At 40.1% G+C, this 19,184-nt stretch overlaps 1 protein-coding gene and 1 non-coding gene across 8 annotated transcripts in view; one reads left to right on the top strand and one right to left on the bottom strand.

Moving 5' to 3' along the window:
- Nucleotides 1-18,755, top strand: part of RTN1 (reticulon 1) — a 325,955-nt gene extending 307,200 nt beyond the window's left edge. For 6 of the 7 annotated variants that reach the window (XM_054690793.1, XM_054690792.1, XM_054690791.1 and 3 more), the window contains 6 exons: nt 10,185-10,392; nt 13,647-13,785; nt 15,145-15,214; nt 15,699-15,745; nt 15,831-15,889; nt 17,935-18,741. In XM_054690793.1, the coding sequence (XP_054546768.1) occupies nt 10,185-10,392; nt 13,647-13,785; nt 15,145-15,214; nt 15,699-15,745; nt 15,831-15,889; nt 17,935-17,977 (566 nt within the window). In that variant the 3' untranslated portion in view covers nt 17,978-18,741. Of the gene's footprint in view, nt 1-10,184; nt 10,393-13,646; nt 13,786-15,144; nt 15,215-15,698; nt 15,746-15,830; nt 15,890-17,934 lie in introns of all 7 variants that reach the window. The other variant, XM_037503449.2, reaches the window with a different exon arrangement.
- LOC119239654 (small nucleolar RNA SNORA33) lies at nt 11,464-11,592 on the bottom strand. Its single transcript, XR_005123932.1, has one exon. It is a non-coding gene; the product is annotated as a small nucleolar RNA SNORA33 (small nucleolar RNA).
- Nucleotides 18,756-19,184: the final 429 nt, after the last annotated feature.

Here is a 19,184-nt window from a genome sequence, read left to right as displayed (position 1 = left end):
TTGAAAATGGCATTTAGTAAAGCAATCTTACCATCTTTTATCAAAAACAGTATCTTATTTGGACTCAGTGTCATTGGAACACTGTACAAATATTACAGCATATATGTATACTACGTTTGCAAACTCCCTTTCTGCAGATTCTGATGAGATCCAGTGGGAAAACTAGTTTAACTGGGGACCTGGGGATTATTTTTTAATGAAAGAAAACTCATTCTATAGATAATGTATTGAATGTTTGTAATTATTGCATTAAAAGTAAAACTTCCCTTTTGTGACAATGTATGATTACTTTCAGGAAATCTCTGTAAGTGAATATTTCAAAGTTTGGGGGAGAAGAATACTGTTTGTCATTGACCTAAAAATGATACAAGCACATTATGAAAATTTCCATTCATCCAAAGAGGTTTAAAGGGAAGCCCCAAATCACCCAAATTCTACCTTCTAGAATTAACTATGGCGAACTTTCACTGAATATGCTCCAGTATCTCTATACCATATAAAATGAAGCTAGAGAGCTAGGAAGGCAACACAATTAGCTCTTATGAAGCAATATTATATGTATCTCAAAAAATATTTGAAATAAGTTAACAGAAGAAACTGACATGATACACAGAATGGCTGGATTTCAGATACATGTTTCTCTAATATGAGTTTTTCATTCTTAAAAATTAAAGTCTATGGTAACATCAATAGAGAATAATATTTTAATTGCATGCCTTGATTTAGACTGTGCACATGCACGCTGTGATTTCTAGCTTTTTTTTTTTTCAAAGGAACATCTACCATGGGTGAGAAAGGTTGACAAAAATGGTGTCTACATCTTCAAATCTATGATCTTCAAATCTCAAATTTCCTTGAATTAATATTTCTTTCATTAAAAACAACATTTCTGGTATTCTGGATAAAGCATTATAATCAGTATGTGTTAACAGGGACTGGATGAAATCTTCCATCAGCAGCAGTAGACCCTTCTAGAAGTCTTGCCCTCTCCCTTCCCTCCTCTTGTTTCCTCCCTCCTTCCCCTCCTCCTATTGAAATGATATGCTGTACTCAGTTCTTTTTCATCTTCAGTTAATACATTTGGGAACAGAGTCTGTGAAGTGGTTGGTATATTTTTAATTAGCTTATAATATAATTAAATTATAAAATCCACTGAATTCAGAAACAAAAACTAAGTGGATATTCTACGTGAGTAGTTTTCAGAATATCATTCAGAATATTCAGATTATCCTTTTGGAAAGTAATTAACTGTATGTCACCACCAGATTTCCCATTTTTGCAACTTTATCTCCTAAATTGTATGCCTATATGTGAATATTTATACATTATCGTCTTTCTAGTTCTAATGAAAGTTGACCACCATTGAAGGAATGTAGTGACCTTATAGTTAATCTCACAATCTGAAAACTCAGAATTTGATGCTAATAATTTTTTAGTATATGTGCTGCCGAAGTCAGCACGATGCTAATAATTTTTTAAAGCCATCTTCTGCCTAGCTGACAATTAGTAATACAACTACATTAAGCTTTGATAATTATAATAGTATTCCAAATTTATAGCACAATGTCAAATAAGATGAAATTGTTAAGGAATTTTAGAACTTAGAAGTACAAAGTTCTATTCCCCTATATACATTTGAGCTATATATTTAAGTTAAATCTGGTCAAAGGTATCTTATTTCACAAAATCAAACGCTTAAATTCTTTACCTCCTTTATTGTTTAAGGGGGAAAGTAATTCACACATTATTTATACATTCTTTGCTCAAACTGGTGTTAATTTTTAAGTTCAAATGTAGCAGGTCTTAATAATTAGAATTTATTGCAGTTCTACCCTTTCCACAATGGATGTGCTTCAAACATGGTCATATTTTTTTCTCCTGCCTTCAGAAACATTTTACCAAGGTACTGATCAAATCTAGTGGTAATAGGGGTCAGGAATGAGTTAATGTTTTACTGAATAGAACGAAGTATGAAAGGTCATTCCTTTTTCCTTGTCTTTCATCTTTTTAGTTTGAGACATTTATGATCTCGGTCAAATTATATATATTTTATTTATAGATAATTTATATATAATATATAATTTTATTACATTATATTTTATATAATGATATGTTATTATATATTTATTATATATGTATTTTTTTAAAGAGCCAACAGCAGCCTACCTCCATAGTTCTTTTTTATTCCAGTACAGTGAAGGATTTTAAGGTGTGTGCAAAGACTTAAGATTATGTGGCTAATTGTAAATGATGATCAACCATCCAAATGAACAGTTTTGTGGAAAACTTCAAGATAACTTCAAGAAAGAAAAAGCACATGAAGATGTTCATTATTCAATACCAAATGCTTTCTGTGTGTCTCCCTCAAACCCTTGTTCCCACAGCATGCCCCTCTGCATATGGCCACCTCTTCCTTTGATCTAGTTGTCCTGCCCACCCTTTTCTTCTGAGCCCATGTGCTGGAGGCTTGGAGGAAGGAGCTCGTCATACTTTCTTAAGCACTGGGCTGTGTTTCTTTTCCTGGCCAAACCCTCTCCATCAAGGTGACAGAGGACCAAGGCATCATTGTGTGACTTCACAGCATGGAGGGAGCTGGGTCCTAGTGGTTAGAGCTAGCAAGTGGGAATCACATTCAGCTGTTATCTCAGAAAAATGGTAAATCCTCTTGTGCTTGAAAGCAGTTTTTGCTTTCAGTCCAACGTGGTGGATAGTCATTTGATGAGTATGCTTGCTCTTGTCTCCCTTGGAAGAAAAGTGCCAGAGATCATTGTTGGCTGTGGCTTTAGCCATTAAATCCTTTACTTTCTGTTGTTCCGCCAGAATTCATTTAGGGTAGAGGATAATCCGAGTGGATTAAGTGCTGTGCTCCTTCACTATCTATAAGAAGCAGCAAGTTTAGTGTATTTTTTCCTTTCAAGGCATCCGACGAACTGTTTAAATATTGAGAAATAGTGTTGGCATTTTTCTCTTCACTGTCACTTTGGTTACATTTAATGGGTGTAAAGGAAGGGCTGGAAAATGCAATCACTGGAGGTGTCTTCTAGTCGAAAGTCCCCATCAGCAGTTTCTCCTCTGGGCTCCTGGATTACTATTTGGAGGTTTGACTTATCTAAGAGGCTATTTCTCGGCAAATAAAACTTGTGGATTATTGAACCAGAAGATGTCATCGCTGAAGTTCTCTATGTTTAAAGTGTTTTCTTACATCTATTTTTATGTTCCTCCAATTTGATGGCAAAATTAGGGTAAGCAAAAGGAGGGAAAGTTGTTACTGTTTCAAGTTTTTGTGGTGAGATTTCATTTGCCTCATGAAAATCAAAGAAATGCTTTTCTATCACTGCTTTGGTCACTGGGTTTTAAAGAACTGAAGTTTTTCTGATCCTTTTCACAAGGTAGTCAACTATTGGAAACTTGCTAAGAAGTAAGTAAAATTCAACAGCGTATCATTTTCAACACTTCTTTTGTCAAAAAGCTGATAATATTTAGGAACAGGAATTTCTTCCATAACTTTTAAAAATGTACCCTTAACTTGTTTCATAGTAAGTGGTGCAATGCAGTCTGAAATTGCTACTGGACTAAAATGGGATATAAATAATACATTTAAGAATATGGCGCAACAATGCAGGTAATTATGCACAATTTATTGCCATTTTATATTATCCACTTATACCATATTTCACCTTATGAATAAAATATGAATAGCTACATAAAGGTCTTTTCAGTTCATCTATTTTAAATAAACTTTCTAAATACTGCAGCCAGTATCAGATCATATAATTGAATACATCTAAAATAGTTTCCCAAGCCAAAATATATGGATGGCAGGAGAGGGCTTTCTTTCCAGAAATGTACAATAGCATAGGATTTTATTTCTTGTAGCTATGAACTCAAACCTTGGATCATTTCTGTTTTCCTTTTCTGTTTTTGGTTGGGGTATAGAAATAAGCATGGCATGGATTTCAGCATTTGAGATTAGGATCATTAATGTCTTCCAAATCTGCCTGTGTACCCTAGTTTTAAGGTAGCCCAGGCAGACCACAATATGTGCTCCCCTCTGTGGTTTGGGGACTAAGGTGAGATTACCAGCCCAGTCCCTTTATATAATAATGCACTGCTTGGTTTTAGCAAGTAAATTTAATTTTTATAACTGGCAAACAATACAATAATTTTCCTGTCCTAGCAAATACGCTTAGTGATTGTGTCCTGGGGCATTTAACTCTCCCCTGAGCTTTCTGTCTTAGGAGGACATTGAAAGAAGAGAATAGCTATCTATACTGTGTTGTACCCAAAGGCTACAGGGGGGTGACTTGTTGCAAAGTTACACACACACGCACACACACACACACTTTTTTACTTGGGTTCTGAGATTCTAAATAAACTTTATTCATTTTTCTGGATTGGTCACTGTAAAGCTTCCTACACAAGTGTGCATCACTCTAAGCAAAATTAAAGTGTGAAAAATTCAGCATTTACACAGCAGATTGGAAACACAGAAATGCTTTTCTCTGATCTCACTTCATCACTTTTTACCTTCCCACTGAATCAACCGAGCTCTGGACCATTTGCTGACACTCCGACCACATGCAAATTGTCATTTTTTGCCACTGCTTTTCTCCTGTGGGTTCCCAACCATCTGACTGCCTGTCATTCCCAACCTGTGCCTAAGGTTCGTTTCAATTCTATCCACTTGGATCTTCGACTCTTCGGCCCATGTTGCTGCTGCTAGTTACTGCTGGGTCAGCCTCACTGTGTCCTGCTCAAAACACTCAGCCTCTCACCTTCTGACTGCATCACTGAGAGATCCATGCATTCTACCAAATCCTCTTTTTCATTCTGGCAGTTCTTCCATTCCATCCTTTTTGAATCCTCACTGTATTTTTCAAAATCAACACTGTCCAATAGAAATTTAATAATGGGGCCTCCCCAGTGGCACAGCGGTTGAGCCCTGCGCTGCGAAGCTGTCCGCAGCCTCTGTAGCACTGGTTCGATTCCCGCTGGCCAGGGAGAACCCCACGTGGCTTGGCAGACCTCCCCTGCATCGCCAGCTGCTCCCGTCAGCAGTGTCTTTTGCCTGTTCTGCTCCCCGCTCTGGTTCTGGTGAATTCTCTCACCCTCCCGCGCTTCTGACCTGTATCCCAGTTCTTGTATAAAATAAAGAAATCTTTTTTTTAAAAAAAGAAATACAATAATGGCTACATATGTAATTTAAGTTTTTCCAGTAGCCACATTAAAAAAGTAAGAGAAACAGGTAAGATTAATTTTGGTGACATTTTTATTTGACCCAACATATCTAATATATCAGGCTAACAGCAACAACAACCGTTTTGGTACTGAGTCTGAACTCTGACAAGCAGTTTGCCCTTACAGCACATCTCCCTGGGCACTGGCCACATCTCTGGGCTCAGTACTCGCATGCAGTTGGTCATTATTGTATTGAACAATGCAAGTCTTGACTTTCCCTAATTGCTTCAAGCCTGTCCACCTCAGTCTTGGGAAGACCTCAAGACTCATTTCCCAGAAAGATTTCAGTAGATCTACTTCAAGTCACTTCAAGCCTCTTTAAATTGTTTCCTTTCCGCCTCAACACTTCTCCAGACATCTCTCTCTTTACACCCATCCCTTCCACCCTCTCCCTTATTTGAAAAGAAAAAGCTAAGCCTATTCCCATCCTTTCCCCATCTTCTGTAAGCCTTTGCTTAGTCAAGTATCTCCTCTTTCCAGAATCCTCACCTCTTTTTTCTACCAACATTCCCAAATTTTGCTCAACCTGAAGTTTTGCCAGTTGCTGATACTCCCCAAACTACCTTTCTATTTACCATCTTCTTTATTACTTTGAACTTCCCACCATTTACCCAACCTTCATAATGCATGGCTTCCTTCCCCACTGCTGGGAACACCACTAGCTGCCAGGTGATGAGTGACCTGCCAGTCTCCTAATCCAACTGTCCTTTCTCTCTTCTCATTTACCTGTCATGTCTACAGTCTCCACACTGTTATCCTACTGCTTCCCTCCTTGACTGTCTCCGACTACTCCAGTGTATACACTGAGTCAAATGCTCAGACAGGACTATTTTTATCGCTCCACTCACTCCTTTGAATCTCAGACTATGTTTCCATCCTCAATTGCATCCTGTAGTGTCTCCTCACATGGAGGCTTCCTCTGCTCTCAAGCCTATAAAAGCCTATAAAAACAAATCATTTCATCACCAAGATTTTAAGCAGCATGCATTATGTATATTTGTCAGCTTCATCTCATCCATGATCCCTAATCCATCTGCCCCAGGCTGTGTCAAATGCCCTACTTCTGCGTCATCACTTCAGAACCTGCAGGTTTAAAAACAAGTGCCAGCTTTTCCACAAGCCAGCTCACCCTCAAATGTTCTATTTTTTGTTACTGATTCTTATCACTCAGTCATCCAGCTTTGAAATGGTGCTTTTACCCTTAGTGCTTCCTCCCTCTCCCACAGCTAATTAATTAGTCACCAATGTTGTCGACTAATCCCTCATAATATTTCCCTTTATCCACTGCATCTCCTTAACAATTTTTCACCACATTCACAAACCATCCCAAGTCCTCTTCCTTCCTATCCCTTCCTTGAATTTGACTTTTGCAGCTTCTGGCAACACAAGACATACTGGCATTGAGACAGCATTTTTTTAAAACAATGTCTAAGATCTTGAAATCATAAAATTTTGTTCCCGCTTTAAGAAACTTTTCATTCCTGTGCTCACTAGATAAACAGATGAACAATAACTGTTTACCATGGATAAAAACTCCTTTTCACTTAAAGAAAAAAATGCACACTTTCTATACTTAACCCCAAAAGCAAATATAAGTATAATCAAGACTAATCCCAAATTAGTCTTCATGCATTGGAGGCTCATCTAACATATAATCACATGATGTGAGAGAGGTGACTATTTTGTTTTAGAAAAAACTTCAAATTTAGGGATTGATCTTGCTCCTCCAATTAACTAGTCATTGTACAATTTCCTCACCTTTTACCCTCCTTGTCTGTTATGTGCCAATGTAATGGAGTTCCCATGAGATTTAAATGAAGTAATATCTGAAAGTACTTTCAGAATCTTTGTAACTAGGCAATCATGCCACAAAGTACCCAGAATCAGCATCCTGTTGCTTTAGGACAAATCTTTCATTACCTTCCTAATTAGAAGTCTCCTGTGGTGTGATGATTGAACATCAAACTAGGTACTTAGTTGCCAGTTGACACTCTGCCCACAGTTTTTTCAAGTGAAACCCAGACCTGGCTACATAGGTGCCCAAGGATGCAGAAGGCTTCTCTAAGGGCACATCATATTTAACGGGTGTTAAGCCATTCATTAAGTGGGGAGTCACTTGAAAAGAATGAATTTTATCTCCTCTTTACCTTTTCAGGTAAAGTACCTTTCACCTACTTGTGGGGTATGTTGTGCCCCTTTGAGTCTCAGAGGTGGGTAACCTACCTTCCTCCACTGAACACCCCTTTTGCACAAATATTGCTCACTTTTAATGTATTTCTGAGTCTCTGGGTGTCATAAAATAGAAGACTATGACTATTTAAGTAGGTTTTCCTTTTTATAGCAATTTATTTTTATATCTCTGCAACCTAGCACAAAACCTGGCATGTAGTTCTTACTCAGTAAGTACTGAATAAATGGAAGAGGTAATAACTTTTAGTTAATAGAGATGTTTTACTCTCCTCCCAATTCCCCTCCCTTCTCCCCCCCTCCCCAGCCATGAATCAATAAATCCTAAGAGATTCCAGGTCCCAGGGACCTTTAGCTCCACTGGTCTAGACTAAAGCTTACTCCTCAATGTGTTTCCAGTTCCACTCAACCCCGGGATGAGCTTCTATGGATTTCCCTTCTTCCCCCACTTCTATCTTCAATCCTCAGAGATCCTCTGATTTTTTAAGGGTCATGTCTTCTGAAAGATCCCTCTTCTCTGCCCCAAAAGGATTATTGATTTAGTGGTATGTTCTCAGCAAACTCTTCCAAGAGGAAAATTATTTGGTGGTCTTATTTTATATTGTTGTTAATAACAAGCTAATCTTTAATACATTATCCCTTTCTGGGATTAGTGTGTTAAAAATAGCAAATACTTTGAAAATAAAATGAATTAGTCCAAAGGAATGAATTTCTAGTAGTGGAATGTCACTCAGTATGACTGGTGATTGGAGTTGGATGAAAAAAGAGATTTGAGTAGCAATGCTAGTCTTGTATGCCCAGAAACCTACTTGTAGAACTATCCATACTCAAAAAAAGAGGAAAAATTATTTGTTGTACCTGAAGGCATGCTTGTGATATAAACATGACATTGGTGAACCAGGTAGTGGTGGTGGGTGGGGAGTAGGTGAGGGTGAATGATAAATCAGCTTGAAGGTAAATTTTGTCTCCAATTTCAGATTTGCTGGCGTACCTTAAGCCTGTAATAAAAGAACCTCTTCACCTTTAAATCCCTAATTTACTCTCCAGCCAGCCCTCAAGAGGTCTGCTAGCCAGGGTTAAAACTTTGCTCTGCAGCACTCCTTATGTCCCCTCTCTAGTGTTAGGTCACCAACCTCCATGATCTTTCCCACTGTATGTTCAGCTACTTATGTGCCTATGTGATGAGAATAGCTTTCTGCTCTCTTCAACCTGGTCATCTCCATTTTCTTTGAACAAATGACTGGTATCTTAAAGATTAGCTTGTGTCACCACCTGCAGTGCACGTGAAGTTGGCAGTGTAAACAACTGCCACTTTCACTTGGATGTAAAATGGGAATTCTGTGTCTTATTTTCTCTTTCTGAAAATTGATTGACGTAACATTCTTTAAAAAACCATTTGTTGCAATAACTTGGATGGACCTTCAAGGCATTATGCTAAGTGAGACAAACCAGACAGAAAAAGACAAATACTGGATGATGTCAAAAACCAAACTTGCAGAAACAGAGAGTAGAATAAGTGATCACCAGGAGGTGGAGGAATTAGTTACAAATTTGCAACTAGAGATGACTAAATTCTAGAACTAATCTACAGTATAGCAATTATGTCAGCAATACTGTATTAAATATGCATCAAAGTTGGTGAGAGACTGGATTTTAAATGTTCTCACTCACTTTGATAGATGTACTAGCTGACTCTGATGGTCATCATATTCCAGTAGCAACACTTTGTACACCTAAACTTACATAATATTCTCGGTCAATTATATCTCAATAAAAAAATCCATCACTTGCCTAATTAAAGAATGAATTGCATATATTCCTAAGTAAGCCTTTGCTTTTTCATTATCTGGTGAGTGAAATATTAGAAATATGGGGTTGTTGGGAAAAGTATTTTTTTCTATGTTTTTCAAGCAAAAATGCATCATGACTTTTCTGACAACCCAATATTTCCATTTTATATCCCCTTTGAAATACCACAAATTATTCTTTTGAATTTAATATCTTGTTTCTAAGTTAAAAGAAGGTAATAACAATGCTAGCTAGACATGATCTAGATTTTAAAGTCGTATTCTGCATTTTTAAGTCATCAAATTTAAGTGAACCAATCATGGTGTACAGATGGCTAATCCAAGTGTCTGCTCCATGCATTTCTTTAAAGTCACTAACGCTTCCGTTTTGCTGGTTTGGAGGCAGGCTGTCTGCTCACTCAGAAGCCTCTGCATTAGCTCTGGTCTCCCAGACCTGTGGCCTCACTCACTTCTCCAGAACCTGTACTTTCCTTGTTGCTGCCTCTTCTCAGCACCAGGAACGTGTGTATGACTGACGTACACGTGGCCAGGCCATGCAGAGACATAAACTTGGCAGCAGGGCAGCAGGTGCACGCTTAAACGCTGCCATCCAGAAGAGCGCAGGTACTTGCCAGTGTCCGCTGAAGCTTTCCGTTTTGATGCGGTCACTCAGGCGCCGGCCATTGAGCAGACGGCGTGGCCTGGTGAGGTACCCACGAAGGGATAAGGTCACTGGAGATTCAGCGGCCTTTTCTTATCTCTGAATTTATGAACGAACTTCAGGGATGGAAAATAGGCTTCTGAAGCGAAACAAATGGACGGGAAGTGCCCAAGGCACTGCCCACGCCTGCTCGATTGTGTGTAGGAAGCTGGACAGCAGCTGCCAGGCCTTCGCGGAACGAGCCGCCCGTTCCCCGCCCAGGGCGCGCTGGGTGCTAAGTGGTGTGTGTGCTTTGTGTCTCCTCCCCACAGCTATTGACCTGCTGTACTGGCGGGACATCAAGCAGACCGGCATAGTGTTTGGGAGCTGCCTGCTGCTGCTCTTCTCCCTGACTCAGTTCAGCGTGGTGAGCGTCGTGGCCTACCTGGCCCTGGCCGCGCTCTCGGCCACCATCAGCTTCCGCATCTACAAGTCTGTGTTACAAGCCGTGCAGAAAACCGACGAGGGCCACCCTTTCAAGTGAGTGCCCCGCCGGACCGGCCCTCGCCCAGCCTCTTACACGGGGTCCCTCCATCTGCATCCTTTCAGCTCCCAGGCCCATTTGGTGTCGTGTTTCTCTGAGACCTAGTGGGCCTCCTATCTCCTTCAGCAACCAGTCTTTGAACAGCTAATATTTCTGGTCGATTTCTAAAACAAATTCAATTATAACCCTATCCTAACACATTGCTGTGTTAGCTCTGGTACTAATTACTTTATATTATACTTATATATAATTTATAATATAAATTTATAGAATAAACGTGTATATTTAATATTTTATTTTTTTAAGATTTATTTATTTATTTATACAAGCACTGGGTACAGTCAGAAGCGCGGGAGGGTGAGAGAATTCACCAGAGCCAGAGCGGGGAGCAGAGCAGGCAGAAGGACCGAAGTACACTGCTGAGGGGAGCAGCGGGCGGCAGGAGAGGTCTGCGCGCCATGTGGGATCCTCCTCCGGTGGCCGGGGAGCAGCCGGGGATCGAACCGGCGCTGCAGAGGCTGCGGGCAGCTTCGCAACCCAGCGCTCAACCGCTGCGCCACTGGGCTGGCCCCATATTTAATATTTTATAATTGACTATTACTAATAGTAATCATAATCCATTTTATGTGTACAGTGTTTTATTTTTTTTTAAATAAAACACATATGCAAGGCTTTAGTCATTTATAAACTCCAAATTGTTAGCAAAGGTTTTAAAGTACTACAGCTTGTCTTAGAAGGCTTCCCCATCATTAAAATTTCTTGTAGCCGAGCCTCCCTGGTGGCGCAGAGGTTGAGCGCTGGGTTGCGAAGCTGCCCGCAGCCTCTGCAGCACCGGTTCGATTTCCGGCTGCTCCCCGGCCACTGGAGGAGGGTCCCACATGGCACGCAGACCGCTCCTGCCGCCCGCTGCTCCCCTCAGCAGTGTACTTCAGTCTGCCTCTTCTGTTCTCCCCTCTGGCTCTGGTGAATTCCCTCACCCTCCTGCACTTCTGACTGTAACCAGTGCTTGTATAAATAAATAAAAATAAATCTTTAAAAGAAAAAAAAAAGAAAAAAGAAAAAAAATTTCTTGTAGCCACTTTCGGGGATCCTAATGACTACAGTGTCTTTAAGGTTCGTGACATGGCTGTGCCATTGCTAATTTTTTCTAAAATTTCAGCAAACACATCCAGGTAAGCAGATTCACCGACTGGCTTTACAGTGTTTTATAATTTAAAGGGGGTTTCAACAATTAATCCTCCCAACTCTATGAAGAAGGCAGAGCATTAAAATTATAATCCCTATTTGTGGGTGAAACACCTTAGGCTGAAAAGTGATTTGTACGAGGCCAGTAGCTACCATGAGGCCAGTAGGTATCTGGTTTTTATTCCTATACTTACTCTGAAAGCTTAATAGCGTAGCGCCAAGCTTCTAAGAAGTGCACAGTTTTATAGTGTGCCCCCCTCTGCATTTCTATAGCAATACTGGGGAAATCTGATTAGAAAGAACATTGAAAAGTAGGAAAAACATTTTTAAGGCCATATATTAAAAGGATATATGAAATGTGACAAAACTGCCAGCTTCACGCCACCCACTTCCACCCTGACTTATGTCCCTGTTCTAGACTGTGAGCCCAGGCACCTGGACCACTGATGTCAGTGGCTCTGCCCCTGGCACTGGCCCCAGGTGCAGACCCCTCGGCAGGTGTCCTCACCTCTGTAACCAAGGACAATCCTGGTTGAGGCATGTAGGTGCTGCTGCTGAATGGCTTCTCACTCACCAGGGATGCCTCTGGCTCCTCCCTGGCTCATCTTCACAGTCAGCTCAATCAAAAACTGAGGAAAAGTACCGGAGTCATAAGGGCTTATTGACAAAAGGTCTAATGCATCAGATCTCCTTTCCCAGCCTCTGAATACGGCCTCAGTATCAGTTATACATGGAGTGTGTTTGTCTTTAGGATGTGTTTGACCTTCCAATAGAGTAAATGCATCTTCTTAGCTATAACACAGGGCTACACAAGTTCCATCCCAAAGGTGGGAAGAGCGAAGAAATGGGGTGTCACTTAACCAGGGCATGTACAATGCCCATTTCAGTGACACCAGCCTGAGACCTTAAGAGTTCTGTGCCCCTATGTCTGCTCTCAGCCATCCAGGGAAGGCTTATTTCTGCCACTTTCTTGGCCCCTAAGGCTGTCAAGTTACAGGGGAACTTGCTGTCATTGACTTATTTCTACCAATACTCACTTTTAGGACCAAGAATCTGACTACGGTTAGCTCCTCTACTTTATCTTCCTTAAGGAGACACATTTATAAGGTAAACCTTTTCTCTGGCTGAGTTGTTTTTATCAGTTAAAGGACTATCTGACTCAGAGTAAGTTGGAATCAAAACAAATGATTTAGATAAATTAGGTTTTTTCCCCACTTTTTTCCTAAAGAGGAGAAAGGTATAACATTTCAATATAAACTCCCTAAAACATAAATAAAGTGTTGCTTTACACTATTAATCTCAACTCCTGGAGTTAGGAAGCACTTTGAGAGCTCCAGGAATAGCCTTTAGGTAGACAACACGGTGCTAGCTCAAAATAGGAGAGGGAGTGGAGGATGTGACTCTGGGCCTTTCTGGAGGAGCATGACCAAACAGCAGGGGGAACTGATTGATATATATGTGTGAAGAGCCTGGTTTACCTACCCAAGTGTTAAGTTTAACTATTTGAACAAATGAAAAGTGCAGTTACAAAAAATAACACTATTAATAGAACAGGTGAGTGCTTTCATATGACCCAGGTCACTTGCGTTTTCGTGGCTCTCTAGATAAAAACTGGATTCCTTTCTGGAATTTAAACATGAAGTTTTAGAGTTTGATGAACAATAATTGGCAGTTAGGAGTTTTAGCTATCTCTATTTTTCAAAACAATTTTTCAAAAAAAATTCACCTCTGCATAGCCAAGAAGAAATAAAGACTCACGATCACCTGCTGGGCAGGGGTGAATGGAGGATTCAGCAGAGATGGCACTGACTTTCCGCGGAGCCCAGTCAGTGGCTCTGAATTATCATTTGTGAGAGACACAAATAGTCACAGCACCTCACGAAGAGCCATGATTCCCAAGTCCCCCAGTGCATGGAACATGGGTGTGTATCAGGTCCTGCAGCCCACTTGCTGGATTACCACCCCCGAGAAACTCAGCTGTGATCCTCAGCACCAGAGAGAAGGCAAACGTAGCTGTTTCAGGATTCCCTCTGATAGAGTTCTCTGTGGGATGGTTTGTTGACAGGACCTACTTGGAGCTTGAGATCACCCTCTCCCAGGAGCAGATTCAGAAGTACACAGACTGCCTGCAGTTCTACGTCAACAACACACTTAAAGAACTGAGGAGGCTCTTCCTCGTCCAGGACCTGGTGGATTCCTTAAAAGTATGACTTTTTAAGCATTCGCTTGAGAGTCTTGAGGGATTTTTGCCCCTATTATAAACCACTACATGATGGAGATAAAAGCAAGTTACTTATATTCCAGAGTCAGAAAACTCCAGCTGTATGGTACCATGGGGCTCATCCAGTCTAACCCCCTCACTGTACAGACACCAGAACTGTAGTTCAAAGAGGTTAAGACACTTACCTGGGGCTGCACAGATAGTTACTGGCAGAGCTGAAATTTAATCCAGGTCGCCCAGCTTCTAGTTCCGTACTTTGCAATGTGCTAAGTTGTTTCTCCTGACCATATCCAGTCCCTCAGCCAATGTCCTACAATTAATTTTAAAATAAAAATATAGTGCATGGAATGTGAAAACACATGCTTTTCCACTGGCATCTGCTAATCGTAAGACGTCCAGGTGACCCCCCACACACACAGTGTGACTGTGAGGTCGAGCCCCTGAAGGGCAGACGTGTGACTCCTGGGGTCCTCATGGGATTCACTGAGTGCCTATGAACAAGCCGTCAGTCAGTCATGATTGGGGGATGTTGTCATGACTTCCCTGTGCTCCCCGAGCACTTATATGGCCCCAGCAGGGGTCTGCCCCATAACTGTGGGAAGAAGGGGAGAAGGACGATGAGTGATGTGGCCTGGACCCTCAGGGGACTTCCTGGCATCACATCCTACCAAGTAATGGCTAAAGAGAGATACCAAGGAGACTCTAGTTACTTGCCATAGGGTTTTTAAGATGATGTTTGTATTTGTACTCTGAAAACTGTGGGCTAGAGCAGAGGGGGCACACCTTATCAATAACGGGCCGCCTGGTAGGTATTTTAGACTTTGCAGGACACATGGTGTCTGCGGTGGCTGCTGGACCTTCCTCATTGCGGGGAAAGCAGTCAGAGACAGCCCATAGGTGAATGGTGGTGGCCACTTTATTTATAGATACTGAACACTGAATTTCATAGCATTTTCATGATATATTATTGGATATAATTATATAATATTTCATGGCATATTATTTGTTTGGATTTTATTTGACCATTAAAAAGGTAAAATCAATTTGAGCTTATGGGTTCTTACAAAAACAGGGCAAGGGCCACTGCTGCTGACCCCTGCCCTAGAGTTTCATTCCATTGAGTCTCTCAAATCTTATAAGGAAGCGCTCCGAAGGGCTCCTGGAGAGTAAAGGACATATCCTCTTCCAGTGTTTCCGTAATGAGTTTTGTATGCACTCACATTTCCTGCTGAAACCTCCATGCATGTTGCCTCATATTCTACTCTTAAAAAAAAGTCAGTGAGATGAGACTTTATCTGTCACAAATGGTTTGAGAAGCTGTGATCATTGTTTCATCCCCCAGTTTGCAGTCCTGATGTGGCTCCTGACCTACGTTGGCGCTCTCTTCAATGGCCTGACCCTGCTGCTCATGGGTAAGGATAGCCCAGGGTTAGGACTCACCCTCCTCGAACAGCTGCCTAGGCTGCAAGCTGTTGGCTCATTTAGAGAGATTCCCAGGAATAAATACCCGATGTCCCAATGTAGACCATCTCCTTGGCCAGCACAATTCAAGGAAGAGTATAATTTTACATGTGGAGAATAATTTGTGATTTTTTTTCCCTAACAGAACTGGTTTTATTTTACTTCTGATGGAGAATCTGTTTATAGTGGCAGTTATGAACACAAATTAATTTTCATCTTGGGAGGGCACAGTCACCCTCATTCTGGAAATAATTATTTAAAATCTATATGGGGCTCAGCATCTCTTTGTTTTCCTTATGAATTGTCTGTCTTATCTAGAAAGCTGGCTATTATAAATAATGCTATAATAGCACCTATCTATATAGAAATGTATCTATATACTTATACTTACTGATGGCTCAGAATTTTAATACTGTATTTGTTTTTTTATCCCAGCTGTGGTTTCAATGTTTACTCTACCTGTAGTGTATGTTAAGCACCAGGTAAGTTCTGTGTGATGTCAAACATTCATGTTGAATTTATACCTCATGACTTTTGGATGTACTCATGATTTCTTTCTCTTTGTAGGCACAGATTGACCAATATCTGGGACTTGTGAGGACTCACATAAACGCTATTGTGGCAAAGTAAGTTATATAGTACAGTTTGTTAAAAGGAGAGACTGTCTTAGTCACATTTGAGTGGATTAGGTAAGGGGCAGTATATAGGTAGTAAGACAGTATGTTAATTTATGATCATTCATTCACTTATCTGAGTCATATATCCATGTCTCTCCTAATTAGATTGTTTCAGGAAATAATTATAAACTTTTAAAGTCCCAGTTAGAGAAAACTTTCAGTGGTTCATTTCAGATATCACGATGAATGAGTTTTAATAAATTAATGATATTAAATTCTATCTGGGGACTGGCCTCATATTCAAAAACAAATGGGTTGGAGGAAAGCAAGAAGCTTGAATCAGAAAAGTAAACTTAATTATAGTAGATTAATTTAAATGAAAACAAGTCAAAAAACAATTTCAATCTTTTAAACAAATATTACTAATTTTTTTAAATCACTGAAATTATTTTCAGAACTTCAAAATTTTAAAAGATCTTTAAAACATTTATTACACTTTAAGTTATACCCCATCTTAACAAGCGTGCATGTTTGTTTGCTTATTTATTTCATACCATTGCTTTTTAAACCCGAGTCTTTAAATAGATTCTACTTTATGGCTACTTTGTATATTTAGGAGAAAAAGACTCCAGTTCGAAGTATCCACAGCTTAACATGGCCATTAAACTTAGTCATTTTTCTTCATTTTTAAACTAGTGATTTTAGACACATCTCCATCTAAAATCATGATTTTTATATTGCATTATTATTCAAGATTTTGTTTTAATCAAAGGCTGATCTAGATTTCAACAACAAATACATGTCAAGAAGAACTAGACCTTGTCTACATGATCCCCCTCTAGCAATCTTAGAGTCATGTGGCTGGACTAGGTGATGAGCAGAGCTAAAGCAATGGATTTGAGATAGTCAGAATGTCTGAGATAAAACAAGCAAATAAGCTCTTCAAAAGAAACTGTTTTGCCCAGCACTAAATTTTGAAGGAAATTTCTTGGTGGGGTCTTACTTCGTGGGGTCAACTTCAATCTCTGAAATTTTGCTTCCATATTAGAATAATTCCAGCAACAGAACTCACCATTTTTATCCACTTGTTTATTTCTGGCTCCCCAATGCTGATGAGAATGAGAGGTCCGTGAGAGCAAGGCACCTTCTCCCTTTTGTTGGGAGGATGTCTGGCACAGAACAGTCTCAATCAAAAGCTGCTTGATTTAGTGCATAAAGCTTTGATTTTAGAAAACAGAAAGTTTCTAGCATAACTTACTTTAAAAATAATGCTGCCATACTGTGAAAATCACAGAATTTTCAGGGTGCTGGAGATATCTAGTCTATACCACATAAAAAGATGCACATTCTAGGAACAGGAAAGCTCATTGACTGGCCTGTATCACACAGCTAATTAGTAACAAAACGGGAACGAGGACCCAGTTTCTTCATTCCAGTTGTGAGCAGTTTAGCTCTGCCAAGTGTGCTAAGTTCCTTTACCTAGAACCATCCCTGTTCATATGTGTCCATGAAATAGTAATTGCAACCCCTTTCTCTTTCAGAAGTGTCCCAGATTGGGTGACAGTCACCCTAACTATATCGTAGTTTCCATAATCCTGAAATAAATTGACACCTTTGACTACTTAAAAAGTTATCACTTAACTATAAAGGAAGACTGTAGGTGCCCTGGTGGTGGGGTTGGTGTGGAGCATACACTTGAGGGGTGGGGAGTCCTGTGTGCCTCTGCTTTGTAAACCGGTGTTGTCTCAATTAAAAAATAAGTTATTTAATATTGTTTTAAAATGAAAAATGATGTAAAAAATAAAAATGAGAGATTCAAAAAAAAAAAGTTATTTCAGGAATGCGACTTTCTTGTGTCATTCAATTCATCATCTAATTTATACTTTCTTAAGGCTGCAGAGAAATGTTCTTAGAAGACAATCACACATCATGTCTTCTGGAATTTTCAACTACTTGGTCACTTAGCTAGTTACAGCAACAACACATTATAAACTCACAAAACGCTTAAGTTCATAACACTTGTGACTTACTACCCTTTGATATTGCCTTTTTAGGATCCAGGCTAAAATCCCAGGCGCTAAGAGACACGCCGAGTAAGCTGACATCCCACCGGGGACTGGACACAAACAGGAATGTCTGCCGTAGTAACAGCTCTGTTCTTACATGTTACTGCAAATTGATTGTTTCTCTCTCTCCCCCCACCCCCCATACCATAATCTTAGAGACAAACTTTAAAACAGCTGTTTTTAGGCTGTTCCTGTACTCTTAGGATATTTGAGTCATTTGTGTCAAGCACTAAAATATAGAGAAAAGTGTATTAGATGTGGTTTTTAATTTTGTGTTGCTAAAAAAAAAAAAAAGTGCATGATGGTGAGAGCCCACGGCCCTTCCCTCCCCCACAGTGTTCTCCTCCTCTGCGATGCTCTGTAGCTTCTCTTGTTCCTGTGGCTACGCCTTCCCCGCCAAGTGCACCGATGCAGTAGTGGAAGTCGCTTCTATGTCCTCGGGTTGCTGGTCGGATTAACCTTTACTAACAACATATAGAATCGTAGACTGATGTTTTAGTGTTTTTCCAACACACACACACACACACACACACACACACAACGTAAAAATAAAAAGTCGACTGTACTTATGGTAATCAGTTTTGTATAACTTAAATCAATGAATAAACCCCAAACAAACATGCAGTACTTTTGTTGTGTGGGACCGATGGACTGATTTACATGTATGGTAACTAAAAAGTACCAGCATGTCAACTTTATTACAATTTGTATTACTTCCTCTGTAGTTCCTAATGGACTTAATTATGGACTCTGGATATTTGCACTTATGTACTTGATACTGAATGCATAAATAAATGTTACTAAATGTAGATGCTCCTCCTTTTCTTCTTGTGCTTTTAACAGAAAAGTGAAAGCTCTAGGGGACGACAAGTGAGGAGGCTGAGACCAAGGGCTCACTCTCCTCCCGTCTCTAGGACGGCAAGGTTCAGCCCCAGCCTGGCACAAGGCTCCTGTCGGACAGCAATAGAAGTCCCTGAAGACTCGTGAGACTGGGAAACGTGCTTCTGTGGGGTTGATGCAGATATTTTTAGTTTTTAAAAAATGTGAAAGTGATATCAATTCTTCCACAAACATCTAATATGCACCCCAAGTGCTGGCACAAAACATAATTGCTATGAACTCACTTTTAGTAATTATTTATTGAGCATTTATTTATTATTACCCTGTGCCAAGCACTGCATATAGGGCTGTGAATAAGAGAGGACAATTCCTGTCCTCACCAAACTCAGTCTTCTAAC

Source organism: Talpa occidentalis, unplaced genomic scaffold (assembly GCF_014898055.3).
Source record: "Talpa occidentalis isolate TD23 unplaced genomic scaffold, MPIMG_talOcc4v2.1 talOcc4.11, whole genome shotgun sequence".
NCBI classification, from domain to species: domain Eukaryota; kingdom Metazoa; phylum Chordata; class Mammalia; order Eulipotyphla; family Talpidae; genus Talpa; species Talpa occidentalis.
Note: the sequence above shows the minus strand (reverse complement) of the source record. Positions and strands in the feature narration are given on the sequence as shown.